This window comes from Sorex araneus, chromosome 3 (assembly GCF_027595985.1).
Source record: "Sorex araneus isolate mSorAra2 chromosome 3, mSorAra2.pri, whole genome shotgun sequence".
Taxonomy (NCBI): domain Eukaryota; kingdom Metazoa; phylum Chordata; class Mammalia; order Eulipotyphla; family Soricidae; genus Sorex; species Sorex araneus.
Window position 1 is genome coordinate 118,590,626 of NC_073304.1, and position 25,787 is coordinate 118,616,412.

Below are 25,787 nucleotides of genomic sequence, written 5' to 3' on the forward strand. Positions count from 1 at the left end.
GATTATTGTTGAGCTTAAGATGGTCCTTTTCACTTCTGATTTGAGAGGCCAAAATTCAAAATTCTTAGATTTAGGTAGCAAATAATTATTATTCATAATGCATGGATTCTCCCACCCAGATCTGTTATAAAGCTAGCTGAAGGCATGTGTGGTTAAAAAATTTTTTACCTAGGGTTTGATAATACCTCATCAGATATCAAGGACTGAAATAAATCATTTCAATAAAGTTGTCTCTGTTCCTTGAAATTAATGCCATTCCTGTAGACTTTTGAATTTTTATCATTGCTTTGATGAGATCTTCTGCCACTTTTTTTTAAAGCATCTTCATATGTATCCATTTTTTCTGTAGACATGTAGCTAATGAAATAGAAAAACCTAGCATTCCAGGTCTTTGAAGTTGTTCTCAGTGCTAAGGTGGTTAGAATTGGGACTGAAAAGAGAATGGCTTTTTGGCAGTGTGGTGACCATGTCTTAAGCATTCACCTCCCACAGTTTGTTGCACAGGGATTTATGTTTGTTTGCCTCAAATGCAATTACCTTTGAAAAGTTTGGAAACTCAAAATCAGGTCAAGGAAAAATTACATATTAAATTAGAAACAAATTTAATGTTTGTGTGACATCCCCAAATTATACCTTGCTGCAAGTTCAGGTAGCGGTGAGGAAAGAGGAATAACACATATTTCAACTGTGCAGCATTTTCTGTTTGACTGGGAATACTGTGATTGTTTAAGACTGATATCTTACCAAGGCTTTGGCATCTATCTATGCACCGACTAAACAATGGAATATGAGCATTAACTGCATGTGGAGAAATTGCTGACTTTTTCTCTTTCTAACATTTCTTCCTCATTGCTTCAATACCAGCATTAGTAGAAATACTGTTTTTCAGTCAGAACCAATATACCAAAAGTTTACTTTCTGGACAAAGCATATTGTTAACATTCATTCTTATAAAATGCAACTTCAAATATTGAGAAAGTTAGATTTTAGAATATATTTCAGTAACATAGAAAAACATTAAGACTAATTATCCAAACATCCTCAAAAATATTTTGATTGAAATATGAGAAATATTTTGAGTTCTAATATAGGTAGATGAATGTCTGTTTTACCAGTGGTTCTTCTATTTCATACAAAATTTGTAAAGTGTTAAGTGAGTTTTACCTGAAAAAAAAAATGGTGAGATTAAACTCCTAGTTACGGTTTTTCTATATGGCTTCATCCTTGAGTTATAGAAGGCAAAATTATTGACTCTATTTTGATCAGTCCCATAATGTTTAGTAGTTCCTGAGCACAGTGAGTACTAACAAATTTGAATCAAGTTTGCAAATCCCAGTTTCAGGGCTCCTGATGGCACCTAAAACTCATCCAGGTATTTTATGTATTTATGTGATTGGTCAGAAACCAGAGTATGAATGCTTTGGTACAAACTTACTTCTGGAGGCTGGAGCTATAGCACAGCAGATAGAGTACTTGCTTTGCATGCAGGGTAGATCCCTGGCACCCCAGTGGTCCCCTGAGCACCACCAGGAGTGATCCCTTGAGCAGAGTCTAAAGTAAGCCCTGAGCACTGCAAAACAACAAACAGAATTGATTTCTAGTAAAATAATTCAGGTATTAGGACTAGGAGTGCTGTTCTTGCAAATATGAGACCATGAGTTCAGTCTCTGGCAGTACCAAAATACAAACAAAATAATTCAGGTTTTAGATTCACTGAGACATGTCATAATTTTATACACGTGTAGTGTATCATTGACTCTAGGTTTACTGTGAAATCTTTCTGCTTATCTAAAAAGATAAAAAGATTCAGGATATGGATTCACGCTGTGATCAATTCTATGACCCTTATGAAGGTATATATTATCTGCCTTTAGTTGAGCCAGTAATTTGAATATTTTAGTGATAACTGATCTGTAGCTATATTTTTCCTTTTAAAACAAACTCTGTAATTAGGCCCTATACTTGAATAACCAAACATCTATATTTAAGATGGTGAACATGTTCCTTCCAAAGTCTTTGTTTAAATTTGTTCGAGGGGAGTCAGTAAATTGTCACTACCAATAAATTGAAGAGAAATGCTGTTTTGAACTGCAGTCTACTTTCACTGCTTTAATTTCAGAGATTCAAGTGATTAATATAGAATTTGATCTTCTGAGATGCACAAGATAGCACGATATCCTATCAGGTGTCTGTAGTTGCAGCCTATTTTCAGTATGCCCAGTTCTATTTGATACTCATTGCATACATGGAAGTATTACTAGAATCTTCATAAATTTCTTTTGGATATTTACTGTAATTTTTTTAACTGAACTTATATCTTAATATACTATTTGTGGTTTTTTTTCTGGGTGCCAGGGAATAGGCCCAGGACCACTTATATATGAGCCATGGTGAATGTATGTAGTGTGTGTGTGGTGCCAGAGATGGACCCAGAATTTCATGTGTAAAAGGCAAATGCTGTCATTAGGCTATACCCCCAGCCTGAGGCATCCACTTTACAGAGAACTGCATCCTCAGCCAATAAATTACTTCATGTCATATGATATGCCCTTCAATAGAACTGGAATATATTCCATTTCTTTTTACTTTTCTGTATAGGATTTTTTCCTTTGAGTTTATCCCATAATTGTTTTTTCTATTACAGTATTACTTATGTTGAATTAAATACCAGTTCCTATAAGTGTTTCCTAGTGAAAGCTACAGATTAATATAAATATTCATTAGTAACAAAAAATAACCACCTCTGAGATAATGGTAGAATAATGGACATTATTACCAGCATCTTCTGGAAGATTATATGTTCCTTGAAATATGCCTACATATCACCCCAAAAGTATTATATAAAGTTTATTGACGTAGGAGAAAAAAATACTTAAAGTGAATCAAAGATGAACTATATCCAAATGGTTAAGTCTAGGAATATATTTCCTGATCATTTTCTTTTTTGACTGGCCGTTTTCTTTTCTGGTGAGGGGGTGAGGTTGAGGATAAAATTTATCTAAGACAGAAAAAGTAGAAAAGACAATCCTACAAGCACTGGGAGTGGGGTCGGACCCAAAGGGGAAGACCCTATGTGACCATTTTCAATTTGCAAAATGGAACATTGCTTAGACTGTGAATGTGATCCCTAAAGATGACCCTTTATTACAGACTCATGGAAACTGTGATGCCAGGTCAGTATGCATTTAAAAAACTCCGGGATAAGCAGCAGTCAGTGATGACTGATCATGAGAGTCTGCCTATAGAACTGAGTCTGGTGAAGTCAGGGTGGGGACCAGGACAAGGAAGGACCCAGAAGTTAGTTCTCTAGGGATGTTGATGTTCTGGTGGCAGGACAAATACAAGTACAATCTAAATGTGTAAAATTAACAGACAAAACAAAAAGGCAAACGAATGGACACTGATTAAAAAAAACTAAGGTTATTCGAGAATGGGGTGGGAAAGGGGAGTTAAGGGTGAAGAACAGAGATTTCATTCTGTAAATTAAACTGTTGAAACAATTGAAACTGGCCAACTCCCCCAAATGACTTTGCATTGCAGTCATCTGGGTGCAGCTGTTGCTTTTTAAAAAGACATCGCAATATATAAAACTTTTAGGAATATGGTGCTCATATAAAATAATGTTTCTTGTTATTCGTAAATAAAGGTTTGATTTGTATATCTGTTTTATATGCCTGTGTGCCAGGGTTCTAAAAAATTTCTCAGCCAAAAAGGGGTTGTGGGATGGGCAATATTAAGGTAATATATATTACCTAATAACTAAATTAGGTAATATATAGCAATATTAAATGTTAAATTTTTATAGAATTTCACAGTTTTATTAAATTCCCACTACGGTATGTAAGACAATATCCTTATGAAGACTACATCTTTATGAAGACTGTATTTTAAGTATGGAACATATTCAACCTGCAAAATTGCAAAAGAATGAAACAGTAGAAAAGTAATTTGTTGGTAATATTTATGATCTGAGTAAAAGGTATATGAGGAAATCTTTAAAAGTGAAAAAGTATTGCTCTTGTAGTCCTTATTCAATGAATGTTTTATCTAACAATTTTACCTCTTGATTTAACAAACTATCACACTAAGGTACAAGATCTATCTTAATTTCAACACATTGGACTGAGTGATCATTTTTGTTGTCATACAAAAATGTAATTTCTAACTGCTCTCTACTGCTAGAGAGCTTTTGGTTTGCAACAAATGAAGTCAGAAAAAAAAAACTAAAACCTTTCCTGGGTCGAATCTACCATCAAAAATCTAATACTGCTTTAAGTGGCCAGCTAAGGACACTTCAATCCATGAGTATGGTTACTGTTTTATCCAATCAAGCAAATTGAAGCTGTTCTGAATTGGTTTTATGCAATCTATCTTACCATAATTTGAACACACTACAAAATCATGATCTTCTTAGTACTTGTGTTTTCAATTGGTTAACTCCTTTTCTTTCCTTTGTGGTGTATGATGGGATCGCCACTAGACAGAGGTAACCTGTTGGATGCTGCGTGGTAGTGCTTGTTGGTCTTGTTGTCATGGTCCCCCTGAGGTCATTCCTGCAGTGCTGCTGCTTACCGTGTGCTTGCATGATATTATTATTTTGACTGTGCTTTGTTTGGGTTTAAAACCTCATTTATTTTGGTGCCCAAAATAACTCCTTGAGTATATTTATTTGGTCGAGAGTTTATAGAAGTTGGTTCCAAGTCTAACTCAATGGATCCTTTTCAGTTTTTTAGTCTCTTCCTTATCACCATTAACTTTATGGTCTGTAAGGAATTCAGAAAAGAGAATAGTTTGCTTAAAAGCCCTCTTACAGACAAGCTGTTACTGGAGCTGAAAAGTTACTCCCTTTGTGATCTTCATGGGTTAAAGAGAATGAATGTATTCATACAATAAAAGCTGAATTTCTAGGAGAGTTTCATCAACTACTGAGACGTAGATAACCCCACCAAGGTACAGTAAGCATGATTAAGTTAGAGCCTTCCCAGCGCTTGGCATTTCTGTCTACTCTGCCATTGTATTTTAGAGAGGCTGGTTTTGTTTTTTGGTTTTTGTTTTTTGTTTTAAGTAAAGCAGATTTTATTTGGAAGTTTTGAGGAAGGGGAGGGAGAGAAAGAAAGAGTAATGCACTCAAGAGAGAACGTGGATCTCTCTAATGGCAGAGAGGAGCTGTTTATTTTACATACTGCCTGTATTCCAGAACTAAGATTCTTAAAGTTATTAAGTAAAAATTAAAATTAATGTTTCAGAAATTTGATTTTTGAGCATTTCATTGGGCTTTGGAAATAGAAATAAATGTTTACCTCTTCATTTCTGATCATTAACAACATAGGTTTTCTTAAACAATTAGAACTTATTTCCCTTTAGTTTTCATTTGCTTTTTTGGAGGGATTATTTTTTCTGACCTAATTTTTTTTCCTTCCTCTTTGGAAGATACATTGTTTTTAAGGCTACTTCATAACTAAAACTAGCCCTGAAGTATACCTATAGTATAAGTTAAATTGTAGGTGATCATAAAATTGAAATTTTCTAGTATTTATATTATGACAGTCTTGAAACAAATAAGCAAAATCTTTTGTGATTTTCATTATCTTAAAAACTGTAAAAGGATTCATTATTTTGGAATGGCTGTCAATGAAATGCTTAGAGAAAAATAGCATAAATTTATCAGGTAAATGATGGTTCATCTCTAATACTTATATTCTTACTGTTATATCTTCTCTTTTCTTTTGATGGGATCTATACATTTAACAGAAAATTGCCCAGGAACGAGAAAAATTTGCTGATGAAGGCAGCATATTTTACAGTCTTGGAGAATGTGGACTCATATCCTTTTCAGATTACATTTTCCTTACAACTGTTCTTTCTAGTAAGTACAAACTTTTTATCCATTTATAGGGAGCATGTAGGACTGTATAAAAAGTTGAGTTGAAAAAAAGACATGTTGGTAGATTTAATTATAAGCTACTTAAAATGCCATTTTGTTTTTAATTTTCTGTAATTTGTTTTTGGAGCTACCCAAGAAAGGAATAAATAGGGCCAGAGAAATAGTACAGCGGGTAGGGTACTTGCCTTGCACACATCTGACTGGGGTTCAGTCCCCAGCATCCCATATGGTTCCCCGAGCACTGTCAGGAGTAATTCCTGAGTGCAGAGCCAGAAGTAACCTCCGAGCATTGATGGGTGTGACCCAAAAAACAAAAAATTTTTAAGAAATAGAAAATATCAAGATAGAGTTTTTAAAAAGGCAACTATAAAGCTGTACCACATATAGGTCTCGGTGCACCACTAGGAGTGATTCTTTACCATAGAGCCATGAATAAGTGTGTGATATCTGGGGTGGCTAGGGAGGCCCCATGGCGCTCTCTTGCTGCCTGCGTTCAGTGGTCTCAAGCCGCTTCCCCACCCGGGACGGCCTATGCCATGGGCAGATGAAGGAGGAAACGAGGGCCAGGCTGGTTGGTGATCAGTTGCTGTTTATTCCATTTTCCCCACACGCCTGTTCCAATCTCACTAAGCTTCCCATTCTATTCTCACACTGCCCCTCATTTGGTCTCCTCCTATCTCCCCCACTCATCTCTCTGCCTCTGTCTCGAAGCCTCTTCTCTCACTAGTCTCTCCCCAACTCCCCACGCTTTCAGGACGGCCAGCACAATCAACATATCAAAAGCCCTTCTTGATCTTGGATCAGGCTCTGTAGCACTGTCATCCCATTGTTCATAGATTTGCTCCAGCAGGCACCAGTAACGTCTCCATTGTGAAACTTGTTACTGTTTTTGGCATATTGAATACCCCACGGGTAGCTTGCCAGGTTCTGCCATTCGGGCGGGATACTCTCAGTAGCTTGCCGAGCTCTCCGAGAGGGACGGAGGAACCAGAACCCTGGTCGTCCGCATGCAAGGCAAGCGCTGTGCTATCTCTCCAGTCCGAGATCCAAATACAAAATAAAAAGAGGCCTTTGCTGCAGATCCTTTGACACTAGCTCCTTCATTTTACTTGTGACTTCCAGCTGAAATCAGTTTGGTGATGACTTGGGGCTGAATTTGGAGGGTTGTGAGACTCCAAAGAACTGAGAGCCAAATCAGGTAGATGAATTCGACTCCTGACAAGACATAACAGGACCCAGAGTTTCTCAGTGGGGTTATCATCTGTTGAAACAAAAGCATAGACTTTTCGGGGGCTGGAGTGATAGCACAGCGGGTAGGGCGTTTGCCTTGCACGCGGCATCCCATATGGTCCCCCAGCACCACCAGGGGTAGTTTCTGAGTGCAGAGCCAGGAGTAACCCCTGTGCATCGCCGGGTGTGACCCAAAAGGGGGAAAAAAAGAAAAAAAAGCATAGACTTTTCCTCAAATGAGGAGTTTTCCTGCTACCTATTCTTTGTCAATTTTAATCCAAATAGGAGAATTAATCATTTCCTGAGCATGTGCACCTTCCTGAAATTCCTCTCAGCTTCTGTAAAGGGCTCTCCTTGAGGTAAATTTAAAAAATTTAAAGTAAACAATGTCAAGGACAAATAAGCCCTAAGCACTGTCAGGTGTAACCCCCTTCAAAAACAATTTTTTTAAATTTCAAATCCTGTCTCTACCACTTCTTAGTTTTGTATTTGAGACAAAGCAATAAATGTTATAGTTATAAAATAAAGATACCAGTGATAACAAGTCTAATTGGTTTCTTTGAAGATTATGAGATTATGAATAGAAAGCACCTAGTTTAGTGCCATTATTTCTTCAAATACTTTTCCTTTGTTTCCACTCTTCTCCTTGGGGATTCCAATTATACATACACTTTTCTCATATGAATCTTCTGTTTACTATAATTGCCTTCATTTTATTTGGAGGGTCAGGGAGTTTTCCGTGAGTCTTAAAAGTAGATAGGGCTGGAGCAATAGCACAGCGGGTAGGGCGTTTGCCTTGCACGCGGCTGACCCGGGTTCAATTCCCAGCATCCCATGTGGTTCCCTAAGCACCGGCAGGAGAAATTCCTGAGTGCATGAGCCAGGAATAACTCCTGTGCATCGCCGACCCAAAAAGAAAAAAAAAATTAAAAATTAAAAAGTTGAGTAGATAATTCAGGAATTGAACCCAAGGTGTACACAGCATCTGGAATCATGACACCTGGCTTTCTGCTATGGTTGCATTTTCGGCCATGATAAGCTTTCTGTAACTTCCCATCGTGTCCCTCAGACTGGCCTCTGCAAAGACGGAACAAAACCTTTCTCATTGAGAGTGAAAGGATCCTTTCCTGCATATAGATGGGTGTTCTTGTGTCTGAATATTGCATTCTGACTACATTAAACACTTTTGCCAGCTATGGATGAAATTATGAATCAGAAATTATTATTGCCAAGTCCAAATTGCTGCTACGACAGCAGGAAGTGAGGCTTTCATTGGACTGGTTTCCTTACGTGTTATAAGAAATCATTAATATCCATATACCCTAAATGATTCACAAGTTATTCAAGAGAGAATGTGAGTTCATTAAAACACCTAAAATTTTACTAAGGGATAGTTTGGAACTAGGGGAAATGCTAATATATTATTATGGTAAATTAGAGCCATGCTTCAGATTTCCGGTGGAAAACTAGCAGAGCAGTGAAGTGGTATAAGCCAATAGAAGAGTGTTTCATTTCTTGGACTGGCTTACCTTGCACATAGCCAGCCCAGGTTTGATCCCTAGCATTCCATACGGTCCCCCGAGCACTGTCAGGAGTAATTTCTGAGTGCAGAGCCAGGAATATCCCCTAAGCATAACCAAGTGCGGGCCAAAAAAACAAAATGAAAGTTTTATTTCTGATCAACTGGAATTTTTTTTCAAAACTAATTTATATTAGTTTTATACAAGGTGTTTTCTAATTGCTTTTGCCTTGAAGAATATGAACATTATGCAAATTAACAAATGTCAGGAATCTCAAAGCATTTTTTAAACTATCATTTTGTCTAAAATAAAATTCAACATCTATAGCAAATTATTCATTTTCTTTATAATATTTTTCTAAAAGTAAAATTAAAATTGCTCTTGGAAAATACAGTTTTCTAAAAATCTATGTTATGCAACACAGTTTCCTCATTAGAGCTTTCCTGTAAACTTTTAGAAGTTTTGCTTTTAAATAAAAATTGCTTCAACACACACCCAGAATAACAACCGATCTGGCAACACTATCTTGTGGTTATAATAAGCAGTGGCTTTATCTATGTGCGCTTTGAATCGTGGGGGCATTCTTTGTCCAACCTAAATTTTTCTAATTTTTTTCACAAATTTTAACTGTACTCACATACACTTAAACTCCTAAACTTCTTTCGTGCTTTACTATGTTTGGGGTGGGAGTATACTTATCACTACTTAATATTCTGGATAAGTGACTTATTAGTTTATTGTTCATGGTCTTCCTAGAGAGTTGTCTGTAATAGTAATAACAAATTTGTAATAGTATTCATTATATGCTTGAAATGTACTCTCTGCAAGCATCGCTACTATAAGTAAACTGTTGTGACAAATAAAAAAGCAAGAATATAAATTTTTTCAATTTTCTTTGAAGGAAAGGATAGGAAACAGAAGAATTTATTGTGTGGTTTATACCCTAATGTAATGACAGTCCTTGTAGCTGTTGATGTCTTCAGTTTACACCAAATCCTAGTAGAGAGGGGAAAACATTGTTTTGTTTAATTTTGATTGTTGCTTGGGTGGTTACAATAATGTTAACATTTATGATTTTGGCATACAAATTTACTGCACCTTCACCACCAACAGAGTGCTCAAGATGCTGCACCACCGTTCACTTCTAGTCTACTTCTTCCTTCTCCCAGCTACCCCTACGCCCAAGTTACATAAAGCCATCTACTGATTCAGCCTAACTTATACTAAGTACCAGTGACATTTTTTAAGGAAATAAGTCAAACAATTAAATTTTTTTCATGGAAATCATGAAATTTTTCATGGACTGGATCGATAGCACAGTGGGTAGGGCGTTTGCCTTGCACACAGCCGACCTGGGTTTGATTCCTCCATCTCTCAGAGAGCCTGGCAAGCTACTGAGAGTACCCCCCCACCACCACGTCAGAGCCTGGCAAGCTACCTGTGGCATATTGGATACGCCAAAAACAGTAACGAGTCTCACAATGCAGATGTTACTGATGCCCGCTCAAGCAAATCGATGAACAATAGGATGACAGTGCTATATATAGTGCTATAATGTTTAAAATTAGGGTGTGTTGGGCATCTGTTCGAGTTATTTTTTTTATTTAATTGCAAACGGATTACTTTCTTAATTTCTCTTTCTTCTAACTTATGGTTTGCAAATAGAAATACAACAAATTTACACGTACTGATTTAATAGCTCCCATTTTTCTATTAATTTTAGGGTGTAGTTTGTCATAAATATATATATATTAGCATGTAATCTGTAAATAATGATGTGTGTTTAATATCTTTTTCTTGCTTACATGGTTCTGACTGGAACCAAAACCATGTTGAAAAGGAATGATGGTGTTGAGCATCCTTGTCTTATGCCAGACCTTGGGGCAAATGCTTTCAGTTTTTACCTTGCATATGATGTTAGCTGTGAATTTGTCACATATAGTCTTTACTGTATTGAAGTATATTCTTCAGGTCCCAGCTTAAGTGTGTTTATTATGGAAGATGTGCCTTGTCAAATGCTTTTTAAGCATCTATTGATATGATTATATAATTGTTATCTTTTTGTTGATATACTATATTATATTACTGTATTTGCATATGTTGAACCATTCTTGCCTTCCTGAAATGAATTCCACTTAGTCATGTTAAATGATTCTCTTTATGTGGCGGATTTGATTTGCCAAGATTTTATTGAGAATTTTTTCATCTATGTTAATAGATTGGTTTGTAGCTTTCTTTTGTTTTTCTTTAGTTTGAGGGCCACATCCAGTTAGGCTCAGGACTTACTCCTGGCTCTATGCTCAGGGATCTTTCGTGGCAGTGGTCAGGGGACTATATTTGTTGCCAGGGATTGAACCCAGGCCAACTGCATTTAAGGTAGATGTCTTACCTGCTGTATGATCTTTTCAGCTGTGTAATTTTGGTTTTTTGTTTGTTTGGTGTGTATGGTTTAGGGTCAGCATATTGGCCTCATAGAATATGTTTAGGAGTGTCTCTCCACTCCCAACCTTGATTTTTGGGGTGGGGGTTTGTGTTTTAGTACTTCTTTGAAAGTACTTCGAAAGTTTTGTAGAATTCACTGGTGAAAGCCACCTGCTTTTGGATTTCTCTTCGTTAGGAGACTTGGTTACTGTTGCAATTCCCCATGTACTTGGGATTCCAAAGAATCTCTAATTGATAGTGGACTGAAGTAGGAAGTGTGTCATATGGCTTGTATTCCCCCACTGTACCTACCTCATGCTGTAGTATGCTTTCACCCGTTCTAAAACTGTTTGAGTAAAAGGATGTTTGGGATGTGACATTTTTGAGTCCTTCTTTGACAAAAGAAACCTAGCCATCCAACTTTCTCCTTACCCTCAATTATTGTCACATGCTCTTTTATTTTACCTTTCTAACAGAGTATTTTCTTCATTATTCTAAAATAGATTATAGAGCCGAGAGTTAGTGAGTCAGGTGAGTCAATTGCCTTGCAAATGATCTGGGTTCGATCCCCAAAACCACATATTGTCCCTGAGCCCTTCCTGAAGCCATTCCTGAGCACAGAGCCAGGGGTAAGTCCTGAGCACAGCCAGATATGGCTACAAAAGCAAAATAGAAACAAATATATTATAGAAGCTCTCCCAAATTTCAACCTTTTCAACCTCTGTCCTTTCCTCCACAGTCCCTATCCTGTCCTATGTCTTATTGTTGATGGTTCGAAGGCTCTGTGGGTATTCAACTCTTAATAATTGATGATATTTGAAGATAATTATGGCTTATGAATTTCATTTTTTCATATTTCCTGCATCATAGAAGCTGTCCTGGAATGAAATATATTGCTCCACAGCTGACCTTTACAGAAAGCCTACAACTTAATGGGCTTTGGATTTGCTTTGGCTTCATCATGTGTTGCTTAGCTATTTCTGAAATAACTTTAGAAAATGCCTGTAATGAATAAAAAATTTGAGGACTCAAAAAGAAAATCAAAGCAAGAATTCATTGTGGTCATAGCATAGTTTGCTTTATCACTGTTCTATCTTGTGAAAATACCTAGCACAGTATCTGAAATATAATCAATCTACTGTTTTATTTATTTTATTGTTGCTAAGTAGCTAAGAACTTTTTGGGATAGTTAACATACTTACTAAAGTTTTATATTCATGGGCACAGCGGGTAGGGCGTTTGCCTTGCACACAGCTGACCCGGGTTTGATTCCCAGCATCCCATATGGCCCCCTGAGCACTGCCAGGAGTAATTCCTGAGTGCATGAGTGCACACCCCTGTGCATTGCCAGGTAGTGACCCAAAAAGCAAAAAAAAAAAAGTAAAGTTTTAAGGACCCTTACTTTCCCAGTTAGAGTTTAAAACTTTTTAAAATAGTGTATATATATATATATATGAAATCTGTATATGAAAGCTAAAAATTTTTATAATAGATAAATTTTTCCATTTTGATATTGGAACACCAAATAACTTTGGGGTGAAAACCAAACCTAGACACCTATTATTTAGGGTTTCTCAAGTTAGCGTGGATTAAGGAAACAAAACCCAGCTAGTTCTAAATAACTATGTTATGCAAAAGTTTGTTTTTTCATGTAGCTGCCACTTTGACTGTTGGAGTAGAATGGGATGAAACCACATGGAGTCATGGAGTGAAAACCAAGCAGATGATTATTTTTTAGATCTCTGAAGATAGAGGTGGAGGTCTGCCTTACAAGCATATGTAATTTCAGCATAAAAAATTTATTATGTATTTAAAGAAACTGTGTTCCTAAAATACAGTGTGACCTTAGTGCAAGAATGGTAATTCACTGACATACACGCCCTCTCAGGAATTCTTGGGGAACCCGAGCTCTTTGATATTGAGTATTCTGTCTGGCATTGAATACTTACTCTGCAGCACAGCTGTCTCATAGCAGTATAAGGAAGGGCGATTTGAATGAGACTGTTTCTGGCAGTTCTGTGAAGGTCATTCATTAGTTGAGACTGAAATAAAACCCAAAGATACTTATGTACTGTGAGCAAGAAACATCAGGTATTTCAGAGCTCAAGTTATTTTCTAGGAAAAATGCAAATGAAAGAAAAGCAGTATTAAAAAAAAAGAAAAGCAGTATTTGTAGTATCAATTAGGAAAAATATAAATGAAAGAAAAACAATATTTTTAGTATCAATCAAGTAATTAAGTTTTTCTGAAAGAGTTCAGATATTTTTCAGCCTTACAAAGCTTTTAAACTCAGTAGTGATTCATGTTCTTTAGAAAATCTTCGCAACTACCATTAATAAACCTAGTGAAATGCAACAAATAATAGAAAGCTCTCACTGTAACCATTGCTGAACTTCTGTAATGATAAGCTCATAGTAACTCTCATGTCATCCCGTTGCTCATCAATTTGTTCGAGCGGGCACCAGTAACGTCTCTCATTGAGAGATTTATTGTTACTGTTTTTGGCATATCCAATACACACGGGTAGCTTGCCAGGCTCTGCTGTGCGGGCTCCATACTCTCAGTAGTTTGCCGGGCTCTCCGAGAGGGGCGGAGGAATCGAACACGGGTTGGCCGAGTGCTATCACTCCAGCCCAACTCTTATGTAGTCTCATTATTTTAGGATTTTTGAAATAACACAAGACTTTATCAATATGTATTTGCATCTATCCTAAGATTATATATTAATTTTTTCTTTATGATAAAAATTTGAAACATAGGTCTTATAGATCCTTTTTGATAATTGTTATTGGAATAGTAGCTTAATTTTCAGCAAGATCCTTTCAGCCTTGTGTAGGTCCAAGATAAGCTGTGGCTTTTAATCTCTTTAGAGAATTATTTATTGGTCTCTGGAGCAAAGCCAGTAGAAGAGCTTTCATGGTGGCTTGGTTTGTGGGGGTGACTGCCAGTGCTTCCAGGAATATTGGGAAGTGTGGGGAGGTAGCCCATCCCAACTCAGAGAAAGCCTGGAGATTTCAGACACAAAACCTGCATACCAGAATTTTCAGCAGATTATGTCTTGGTGAGGTCCATCCTAAAATAGTGGTGGCAGGCTTGGGGTATGGTGGCAATTTTCAATTGTGAAAACAAGTGGCTGTCAGGGTCTCTGCTTGGGTGGTTGATTACTGCTTTCAAAGAAACAGTATTTATTCCTCATTTCCAAATCCCTCGTGTGTCGTCCAAACCATTTGTGCATCAAAATCAACTATGGGGATAACACTCAAATTTAATTAATTGTATAGTACTGGTGAGAGCTTAAATTACCAGTATACCTTTTTAGGATTTTGACAGTAATAAAACATCTTAAGTATTTTATTACAAATGCTTACCCTTTAGCTCATTGATTTTGTTTCTGCAAATTTAGGCTAACTTAGGCTAATAATCACATGTTCTGATAGTGATCAAAAAATAAATTGAAAGGAACTCAAATATCAGATATATGATCTAACAATAAATCTGTGCCATAGTTTCATGTAACATTTTATGTATATAATGCTAATTTTTATATACATTTTATGTATATGATGCTAATTTTTATTAGCATAGAAAATTATTCACACTGTATTGAAGAATTAAGACATTATTGTGCTTTGGAAAACAAGAAGTGTATATTTTGTTTTGTTTTTATTTGCAGGGGTGGGCCACAGCCAGCAATGCTCAGGGCTTACTCCTGGCTCTTAGCTCAGGGATCACTTCCAGTGGTGTTTGGTGATCCTATGCAGAGCCAGGATTTAAACTAGGGTTGACAAGCAACTTAACGTTCTGTCTCTTCAGCTCCTGTATGTATTTTAAAATACCCTGAAAATCTGTATTTCTGATCTGTTACCAAATTTTGTCAGCTGTGCCTTGAAATAGTCCAGAATTACACTTTTTAAAATTTAATTTTATTTGTTAAAAGTAATTCACAATATTTGATTACATTTAATATTCAAACACCAGTCCCACCACCATTACATCTTCCCATCTTCCCTTACAGTTTGCAAGGTATAATGGTATGTTCAGGGATGCAGCTTGCCACTACAGTACCAGAATTTCTCTGCCACATTTTGAAAGTTTCCATCTCGAACCCCAAATCCTGACCCCATAGCAGAACCATAATAATTTGTATTGTTTGTTATGAATAATGCACTAAAAGTTGTTCAAAAAAAGGTTTATTGGAGGAAAGTGTGAAGATTTTTGTATTTCACCCAGGAGCCACTAAGCCCTTCTATAAGAAATTAGTAACATGTTGTTAAAAGTTGAGCCTTGTGTGTGTATATATACACATATATATCACTGTCACTGTATCACTGTCATCCTGTTGCTCATCGATTTGCTCGAGCAGGCACCAGTAACGTCTCCATTGAGAGACTTGTTGTTACTACAGTTTTTGGCATATCCAGTATGTCACAGGTAACTTGCCAGGCATTGCCCTGTGGGCAGGATATTCTCAGTAGCTTACCGGGCTCTCTGAGAGGGACAGAGGAATCATACCTGGGTCGGCCGCATGCAAGGCAAATGCCCTACCTGCTGTACTATATTCTCACACATATACATATATCTGTATAAATATATTTCCCCCTAAGATTAATTGCCTTCTACTTTAAACCCCATCAAATGTGTTGTGCTACTCTTGGAATATTAGTGATGTGAGGTACGAGATGTCCAGGAATAGGTCCACTCATGGGTTCAGCTTGTCTGAGCCTGTGGAGAGTGGCATGAGCCTGGCAGCAGTTAAGTTCTGGAGGTGTTTGGTTGCCCGGGCTGACTCCTTTGCGATGGGGAGGGGCCCCACCTGCCTCCCTCCAGGGTGCCCTGAATGAAACAGCCTGGCATAGGAGCTGGCAGCATGGTAATGACATATCATTCTGTGCTCTCTTTGGAGAGATGTAATGTTTAGTCTCTGGATTCTGCCCATTGATGAGATTATTATGGTGCCAGACAGAGGTGGCTTCTGGTCGTAACTGCCAGGTTGCTGAAAATGGGGAGATGAGGGGAGGTCACCCATCCCCAGTTCTGTTGAACCTGGAGTTTTCAGTCACAAGTCCCAAATACCTGGGTTTTCTGTGGATTCACTCATGGGTGAGGCTTGGCCTGAGAGTGTTGAGAGCGGCTGTGAGCATGGCAGAGGTTCACTTTAAAAAAAAAAAAAATCCTCACTGCAGCTGCTCAGCTCTTTTATTATACACCTGTGTTACTAATTGACTGCCCTTTTCACCCTTCTCTATTGTCCATTCTCAAGACAGCACATAATGATCTTGTTAAATTTTAACAAGAGCTTGTCAATTCCTGGGTTCAAACTCTCCCTCAGGCTTTCAAGGTCGCTCTGGGTGAATGCTCTTGAGTTGGGGGTTGCTCACTCCATCCCTGTTCCTTTCCAGGGAAACGGAGCTAGCATATCTCACTCAAGTTCTCTGATCTCTTTTCTTTTAACCCAGTTGCTGCATGGGGAGGGGAAGCGGGGGAGGTAGCTACTCTAATTGCTGAGAATAGTTTTAAAGGATATTTGAGATAGTGGGCACAATCTATTCAGATTCTCTAAAAGTTTTGAAGCTCTATTCTTTTTCTTCACCTACTTTAACACCTAATTTTTTGGTGTTTGCAAAGTCTGACTTCCAGTCATGTCTATTTTTAAGTAATACTGTAGAATTACAAATTTCATTATAGTGTTTTTTTTCACGCATAGAAAGTTTTTAAATGTTGGGTTTTTTGTTGTTGTTGTTAGTTAATGTTTTGAGGTAACCCTAGGTTACGAGGAGTGCCAGAAATATAGGTTCACCAGGTAGGAAACTTGCCTTACACATGGCTGACCCGGGTTTGATTCCTGGCACCCTCTATGGTCCTCTGAGCACAAAGACAGGAGTAAGTCGTGAGCACAGCTGGATGTGACCTCAAATAAAACAGAAACATTAGTTTGCAAGGTATAAATGGTATGTTCAGGGATGCAGCTTGCTACTGAGGTACCAGAATTTCTCTGCCACATCTTTTCAACCCATTAACTCCTTAGTAATCTGTCTCATGGTCAGCCTTGGCCTTGGTTTTGTTGTCTCTTCCCTTGATTTGTTTCTTTTTTTTTTAAAGAACGTTGCAAAGCTGTACATGATTGGATTTCAGTTATATAGTATTCCAACACCCATCCCTCCACCAATGTACATTGCCCAGCACCATACCATTGTCTTCCGGTTCCCTCCCATGACCCACCTCCACACCCCCTGCCTGCCTCTTTGCAGGCACTTTTCTTCTCTCTCCCTCTCCCTCTCCTCCCCCCACCCTCTGTCTCTCTCTCCTCCCCCCCTTTTTGGGTATTATGGTTTGCAATATTGATATTGAATTGTTTTGTTTCTTTATATCCTGCATATGAGTGGCAACATCTGATATTTCTTTCTCCTTCTGACTTATTTTCCTTAGTATCATGAGTCCTACCAATTTTATCCATGTTTTTGCTAAATGCAAGATTTCAAAATTTCATCCTCTTTTTTTTCTTTTTTTACCCTTATTCACTGTGAGGTACAGTATCAGAGCTTTCATGTTTGAGCTTCGATCATACAATCATCAAACACCCATCCCTTCATCAGTGCATGTTTTCCACCACCAAAGTCCCCAGTGTCCCACCCCCACCCAGTCCACACCTCCCCCTGCCTGTGTGGCAGACAGTTTGCACAATACTCTCTTTCTCTACTTTGGTTACCTTCGATATTTGAGCCTAGTCCCACCACTACTCATACCTGCCGAAAATGCCATGCTAGACAATGTGTTTTGTATTGCTTGTTATAGATACAATATAATGTCACGCAACCACAAGAGCAATTCTCTAGCAGTTCTAAAATTTTAATAATTAGGGTTTGGAGTGATAGTACAGCTGGTAAGGCACTTGTCTTGCATACATCTGGCTGACCCAAATTTGTTCCCTCAAACACAAACAGTTCCTCGAACCCTACCAGGAATAAACCCTCAGAACTATTAGGAATGACCCAAAAATGAACAGAAAAATCTTAGGAGATTTTGGGACCAGAAAAATAGTAAAACACTTGCTTTGCACACAGCTGACCCAGATTCAAACCCCAACACCATATATGGTCCCCTGAGCTCCATCAGGAGTGATCCCTAAACATATAGCCAGGAGTAAGCCCTGAGAACTGCTTGATGTGACCAAAGCAAAGAAACAAATGAATTAACAAAAAAAGTTAGGATGTATTTGTGCCTAGAAAGTGAGTACTGCAGGTAGGGCATTTGCCTTGCATGCAACTGACCTGGGTTTGACCCCTAGCACTTTTTATCACTTCCCAAGCCTGGCCAAGAGTACCCCTGAGTATCATCGGGTGTGTCCCCCATGCTCCCCACTGAAAGCAAGAAGTAAAATCAGTATTTCTTCAGTCTAGGCAGCATTAACCATACCAAGGGGTTATGCCAATAAAATAGGTATTTTTGCCCTCTCAGGTATGCTCAGGTGTGGCCCCCTCCCAGGGGGCCATGGTGCGCCAGCAGTAGAATCCAGGTACCCCAGATGCAAAACACGCATTTCAGCCCTTTGAGCTTTCTCCCTGACCCCATAATAGAGAACGTTTTTGAAAGTAGAGCCATGAGGCAATTTGCCCTTGACCTGTACACCGCACCCAGGCGAAGCAGCAACAGGTCACAGGAAGGCACTAAAGGGGTGGAGCAAAGGGAAGCTGACACCTGTCAGTCATATGTTTCGGGACCAAGAGGTTCTAAGCCAGAAGCCAATGGGCCAGGGTCAGGGCAAGAGCCCGGGAGCAGCCAAAGCCTCTGCCCAGAGCTTCCTCTGAAAGTTCCAGAAAGGGAGGGTTTGAGAGTCACAGGCTTTGAGAACTCCTGGCTGAATGGGAACTGCCCGGCAGAAAAGACAGGTTCTAACTGTCTTCTGAATTCACCTGATCATGTCTTAACCCTGTGCCCCAAGTCCGGGACTCTGCTGCTCAGGAGGTGAGCGACAGCGTGTGCTCTAAGTCCCGCTGCTTCTACTCTTCTCTCCTCGATGCAGGAATCAGAAGTCAGCAGCACCTGTGTTGGCTCGGGTGCCAAGCCCGTGCCCATCTGCGCCAGTGCCCTCCTGATGCCGTGATCTGCCTTCTCACGGAGAACTAAGGATTAACGCTTCCCACTGGCTCAGACTTCCCCACTGGCCCCAACCCCTTGGCCCAGACTTTCTCCTCCACCCTCATTTGGGCCCTCCTTGTCTACTCAGGCACCGGAAGACATGATCGCCTTGTTTTATGGGAGGAACCAGCAGCCTCCCTTCCCTTTCACTTTGGTGGAAGTCTGACTCAGACCGGGCAGCCCCACCCAAGTCTCTCTCCTGGGACGTTGATCTCAGCTTGTCACAGTTGGGTGAAGCTTGTTCCCTCTATCACCACCAGGCTGTGTAGGCATCCATGTGATACCACCCGACATGACCCCATCTCCTTCAAATATTGCTCATTCTTGGTGCAGCTGACTGACCTTAGTTAAAAATACCAATTCATTCCTCAAACCCAGCCTAAAAGGTTCTGTGGTGGAGAAAAGGTACAGACTTAGTACAGGTCATCAAGCTGGGTATAGGAGGGGCACTGCCCATAAATTAGCCTGGGCACTTGGGTGCCACCCATACTCCTCACCCATTCCTCTACTTAATTTGCCTCACCATTGACCTGCCGGAGCTAGGGCAGATTTGCACCTGAGTGATCCCCAGTTGTCCCTGAAGTCAATCACTATTGCCAGAAGTTAGGGAGCAGGAGGAGTGAGACAGGGAGGGAGGTTCCTGGACAAGCAGCTAAAGGGATGGAACCAGTTCTGTCTACAAGTCTGTACAGGAGCCAAAAATCGTGCAGAACTAAATACATGCACATGAACAACCAACAGAGTGTGTAAAGCTGGTGGGATCTGAGCAAGTTCTGGATAGTACCTATTGTAAGAAAACACGCAACCCGGAGATTCTTCTGGCAGCAATTTATTCAGAGACCTTCTCATGCAAAACGGGAAAGAAGAGGAATGAGGGACGAATGAGGAGGAACCCCCTAGCTAGGCAGCTTCCCTCCTTATATACCCCTCACTGCTTGCTTACGCCCAAGTGTCAGCAGCTGATAGACTAGTTACAGCTCGTGGCGTGACAAGACATCCTGATAAGACACTTATCAGTGTCTACGAAGCACGGTGCAATTAACAAGAAACAGGTGTCCACGAAGCACGGTCTCGTGGAGGCTCTCCACACCTATGTCACTACTGAGTGTCTGCAGCCCTGCAGTGTGGCAGGGTGTTGCCATGGAGACTTGGGGGTATGTGGTTTCTCAGTATCATTTATTACAACCGCCTTTGAGTTGACAGTGATCTCGGAAAGTTTAAAAAAAAATGTTGAGCCTACTTGATTGGACCCCAAGTTTGGTTCTCCTGGGCTTGATCTAAAACATTTAGATTTAAGATGAACTGGGAGCCGAGGCACGAGAAGCAAACCCTCCGCGCCTATTGACTGTGATCCTGAGGTCTCCTAACCCATTTTGGCACCAGAGCGGATGCTTGAGCCATCCATTTTGACTGTGAACTGAGCTACAACCTCGTGCAGCCCGGGGAGGGATTTTTTTCCCTCTCCACCCCATTTTTCTGAGCGAAAATGGCGGCAGCAGCAGCAGCCACGCGGTGAGAGCCACCCTCTAAGACCCCTCCACCAGGAGGTAGGACTTTCTTTAGTGACGTAGCCTGTAGGTGGTCCTGGGAGGGGGGGCGTTCCTGGCGCGCCTTCCGCCCAGAGATGAACCGAGAGCCGCGGCACGAGAAGCAGAGCCTCTGCACCTATTGACTGTGATCCTGAGGTCTCCTAACCCATTTTGGCACCAGAGCGGATTCTTGCAGCCATCCACTTTGACTGTGAACTGAGCTAAAATATTAGAAACCCAAAACCGCGCGGTTTTGGACTCAATGTCTTCACTCTTAGCAATGAAGAGAAATTATTAGATGATGCCTATTCAGCAGGCCTGATTGTTGGGGAAATTTTCCAATCAATAATAGTGAGTTCTGTATGGAAATATGGAATGTACTCAATATATATAGAGAATAATGGGAATATCATTAGCTACTTAGATGGGGGTGGGGTGGGAGGGGGGTGTATTGGGGTTCTTGGTGGTGGAACGGGTGCACTGGTGAAGGGATGGTGGTTTAATCAGTATTTGACTGTGACTTAAACCTGAAAGCTTTGTATTTTTTTTCTTGTTTTCACGGTGGTTCAATAAAATATTTCTTTAAAGAAAAAAAAAATTAAAAAAAAACTTGCAACAAAAATAAATAAATAAATAAAACATTTAGATTTAAATGAAATCTGTTGAACAAGGCCATGTGGAGGGAGTCAGGGGAGTTCATATCCAGTTTTTTTTTTTTTAAGCAACATAAACACGTCTCTGTTATAATAAGAATGCAAATTTATTAGGAAAATTTCAACAAGTAGGTAATGATTAGAAAAGGAGAAGAACATAATTTCCCCTCCAATAACAGATTAGTTATTAACACCTGGCAGTGTTTACTTATAGCTTTTTGTATTATAATAAATATTTATATACACATCATTATATCTAAGTACATCTCATTGCAAATATGTATGTAATTATATTTAATCTTAAGCCTTTCTACCCTCTCATGGGTCCACCATCCCTCTCGGAGAGCCCGGCAAGCTACTGAGAGTATCCCGCCCGCACAGCAGAGCCTGGCAAGCTACCCATGGTGTATTCGATATGGCGAAAACAGTAACAACAAATCTCACAATGGAGGTGTTACTGGTGCCTGCTCAGGCAAATCGAACAGTGGGATGACAGTGCAGTGCTGCAGGGTTTGGAGAGATCACTGCAGCACATTGCTCGGGTTTAAGATTCGTTTGTGTTTCTGGATCATGGCCGTGTGGGAGCTTAAGTAAACGGTGGCCATGTGTGGGCATCATCTGAGTCCCATGGGGAGGGGGGGAAGGAGAAGCACTGACTCCTCCCCGGTCCCATGGGGCCTGGTATTTCCCACCACTGCCACCCGTACCTGGAGCTTTTCGCTGAGATCTCTAAGATGGTGGCCGCCAGGATTCCTAGAGGGCAGGCGGAGGGACAGCACCTGCCCCCAACTGGAGTGGCCCAGCGAATATGGTCTATTGCAAAGTCCAGAGCCATCTCTGCAGCAAGTTGCTCGGATCCAAGATTTGTTTGTGTGTCCAAGATTTCATCTTTTCTTAATTGATCTTTCTCTAATAGCTGAGTTGCATTCCACTGAATATATATACCTTTATCTACTAATCTTACTGGGCACCTAAATTGTTTCCAGATTTTAACTATTGTAAATATTGCTGTAGTGTATATAGGTGTGCTTGTACCTTTTTAAAGTAGCGAACAAAACAGTATCTTCTATTCTTGGATAGATACTTCTAAATGGAATTACTGGGTTGTTTTTGAATGTGTATTCATTTGGATGGATGAACACAAATGGTTGAATTACTGAATCATAATGTAATTCTGTTTTTTTTCCTTTTTTTTTTTTTGGAGGGGTCATATCTTGCAATGCACAGGGGTCACTCCTGACTCTTTACTCAGAAATTACCCCTGGTGGTGCTCAGGGGACCATATGGGATGCTAGGAATCAAACCCGGGTCGGCCACGTGCAAGGCAAATGCCCTACCCGCTGTGCTATCACTCTAGCCCCTAATTCTGTTTTTTAAGTTTCAAGAATTTTCCAAACTTTCCTGTTTTGAAAAATCACACACATCAAAGCTTAGCATTTAGTTAAATGTATTTATGTATCTGGACTATCTCTCTATGGACTGTATACTCTAAATAGCTAATGTTTTATTTAGGAATAATTTAATACAGTGACTCTGTGAAGCTCCTGAATGATTACATGATTTATTTCAGTCTTCACTCATTTAATTTGTCAGAGAGTTGCTTCTAAGCTGGGCAAATATGAATTCACAAGAGAGAAGGTATTCACAGTTTCACATTAAGAGTAATGATCCAAAATCTAGTCTATAAAGCAGATAAATCAAAGGGTAAACTTTTTTCTCCACAGAACAAATTATTGCAGTATTTTCTTTGCTAGCTTCATGTGTAGACTGTGTTTGATAGTTAACTGTACTTTATTCTAATGAAAAGAAATTGTCTCACAGATTTTAAGAAAATATTAAATTATCTTTGGGTTTTTTTTTCATTTTATTTTTATAAAGTTATGCACAACAATTTATTCCATTCACTATTCTAACACCAATCCCACCACCATTACACCTAACCACCACTCAAGCCTGACCCAATAGTAGGCCCTAAATAATTTATTTTGTATTGCTTGTTATAACTTTCATCAATTTACACCAAAATAGCACTGTCACACTGTCCTGTTGTTCATCGATTTGCTCGAGCAGGCACCAGTAATGTCTCCATTGTGAGACTTGTTATAAATAATTTGCTAAAAATGATTTTTTTAAAAAGTTTCCTTAGAAAAAAGTGTGTGACGATTGTTGTATCTCACCCTGGAGCCATTAAGCCCTTGTATAAGAAATTACTAACATGTTGTTATAGGTTAGCCTGTGTGCTAATATTTTTTTTAACCAAGATTGGTTGCCTTCTACTTTATATCCTATCCAATGTGGTGTACTACTCCTGATACATCAGTGATGGAGAGTATGAGATGTTGCTCCAGAAATTCTAAAATTTTAAATACAGTGATACAGCTGGAGTTAAATTTTTAACTTGATGGTGACTTTGGGGTCCAGAGGCATCTCTGCTCTTCCTAGATTTATTCTTGAGTCTCTGGATCATAGCCTTAATGAGCTTATATGGTACCAGAGACAGTTATTGGATGTGACTTTCAGGCTCCTGGAAGAACAGGGAAATGTGGGGGAGGTTGCTCATTCCCAACTCTATGAGACCCTGGAGATTTTGGTCACACACACCCGCATACCTGAGTTTTTCAACAGATTCTTCATGGATGAGGCTCATCCCGATCCCATGGAGATTAGCCGTGAGCATAGTGATGATTGGGTTCTGGAGGTTTTCAGGTGGTGGGGCTCTGTTTGGGTGGGTGATGGGCTACCCATTCTACTCTGGCGTGTGCTGGAGTGGGGTTGGACCATATGTGAAGACCATGTGTAAACCACCTACCGTGCTAGATCAGTCTGGCGCGGGGTCTGGAGGTATCTCTGCAGCTTGTTGATCTCTACCTGTTGGGTTTTATAGGACTGGTTTGAAGGTAGCTTTCTCAATGGCAAGCTGCAGTCAACTTGGTAAAATATTGAATCAGCCAATTCTGTTAGTACAGACAGAGGTAAAAATGTTCAAGGCAGGGCCAGGGAGATAGCTCAGACTCTGAGTTTACTATCTGGCCCATTTCTACTGTGTTACTGTGGACCTTTTGCTCTGGTGAATCTGCTTCTAGAGCTCCATCAATCTTTTTTAAAGATTCTGAGGTTTGAATATATGGTCATGGTCCTCTTTCAAGAATCTTATTGTGGGCTGGAGAGATAGCACAGCAGGGAGGGCATTTGCCTTTCATGCAGCCAACCTGAGTTCAATCCCTGGCATCCCATGTGGTCCCCCGAGCACCGCAGGAGTAATTCCTGAGTGCAGAGCCAGGAGTAACCCGTGAGCATCGCTGGGTGTGACCCAAAAAGCAAAAAAGAAAAAAATCTTATTGCACTACTGCCAATATATGTAAGGGACTGGAGAGATAGTACAGTGGGTTGGGCTCTTGACTTGCACACAACTGACCCAGGTTTGGTTCCCAGCACCCCAATATTTCTCTTTCTCCTTCACTTCGCATGACCCCCTCCAGTTCTATTGAAGTTGAAGCAAAACGCAAGATTTTATCATTTCTCATAGATGAGTAGTATTCCATTGTGTATGTATACTACTGTTTCTTTTTCTTTTTATTTTGGTTTTGGGGCCACACCTAGCAATGTTCAGGGCTTACTCCTGACTCGGTGCTCAGGGATCACTCCTGACAGGGCTCAGAGGACCACTTTAGATGTCGGAGATCTAACCCAGGTCAGCCACATGCAAGGCACACATCCTACCCACTGTACTATCTCTGCAGCCCCTTCTTTTTTATAGTTTAGTTCAGATGGTTACTATACATAGTGTTAAAGTTTATATACAAAGTTCCTGCAACCACACCACCACCTAAGTGCCCCCGTCCCTTTGCCACTGTCCCTATATCTCTTCTAGTCCAGTCTGCTTTCCTCCACCCTAACCCTCACTGATTGGTAATCTCGGTTTGGTTAAACTCCTCTTTTTGTCTGGATTGTTGTCACTGCTGTTGTGGGGCTCAGGGTTTGCAGGCTGTGCTGCTGGAAAGAGGGCATGTCATCCCAGGCATCGAACCCAGGGTGTCACACATGCAGGTCTTATGCTCTGACACTTGAGCTACACACTTGAGCCTGGGTTCAGCCTCCGAAGTTTTAGACTCATGTTCTCCTCATCTGCTTATTTCCATCTGAACATGCTGTAGATCCCTTGAGCTGGGCAGATCCCATCTGAACTCATTTGACTTCACTTAGCATCTACTTCACTTCTCAACTAATGACATTGAAGCTACCCAAGTGCTTGAGGCAGTCATTCTGTCCAGCACTGTCACAGCAGCTCATACAGATGGTCATTGATTTGTGTGATTTCTGCCGTAAGATATTTCAAGTTTGTTTCCTCCTCTCCGTTAGCACTGCCATCACCTCAATTCACATTTTCAATTTTTGTGTGGGTAGGTGGGTGGGT

At 39.8% G+C, this 25,787-nt stretch overlaps 1 protein-coding gene across 2 annotated transcripts in view; it reads left to right on the forward strand.

The window, feature by feature from the left end:
* MICU1 (mitochondrial calcium uptake 1) overlaps window positions 1–25,787 on the forward strand; it is a 168,025-nt gene that overhangs the window by 52,871 nt on the left and 89,367 nt on the right. For both annotated transcript variants that reach the window (XM_004615473.2, XM_055132399.1), the window contains one exon: window positions 5,752–5,866. In XM_004615473.2, coding sequence (XP_004615530.1) covers window positions 5,752–5,866 — 115 coding nt within the window. The remainder of the gene's footprint in view (window positions 1–5,751; window positions 5,867–25,787) is intronic.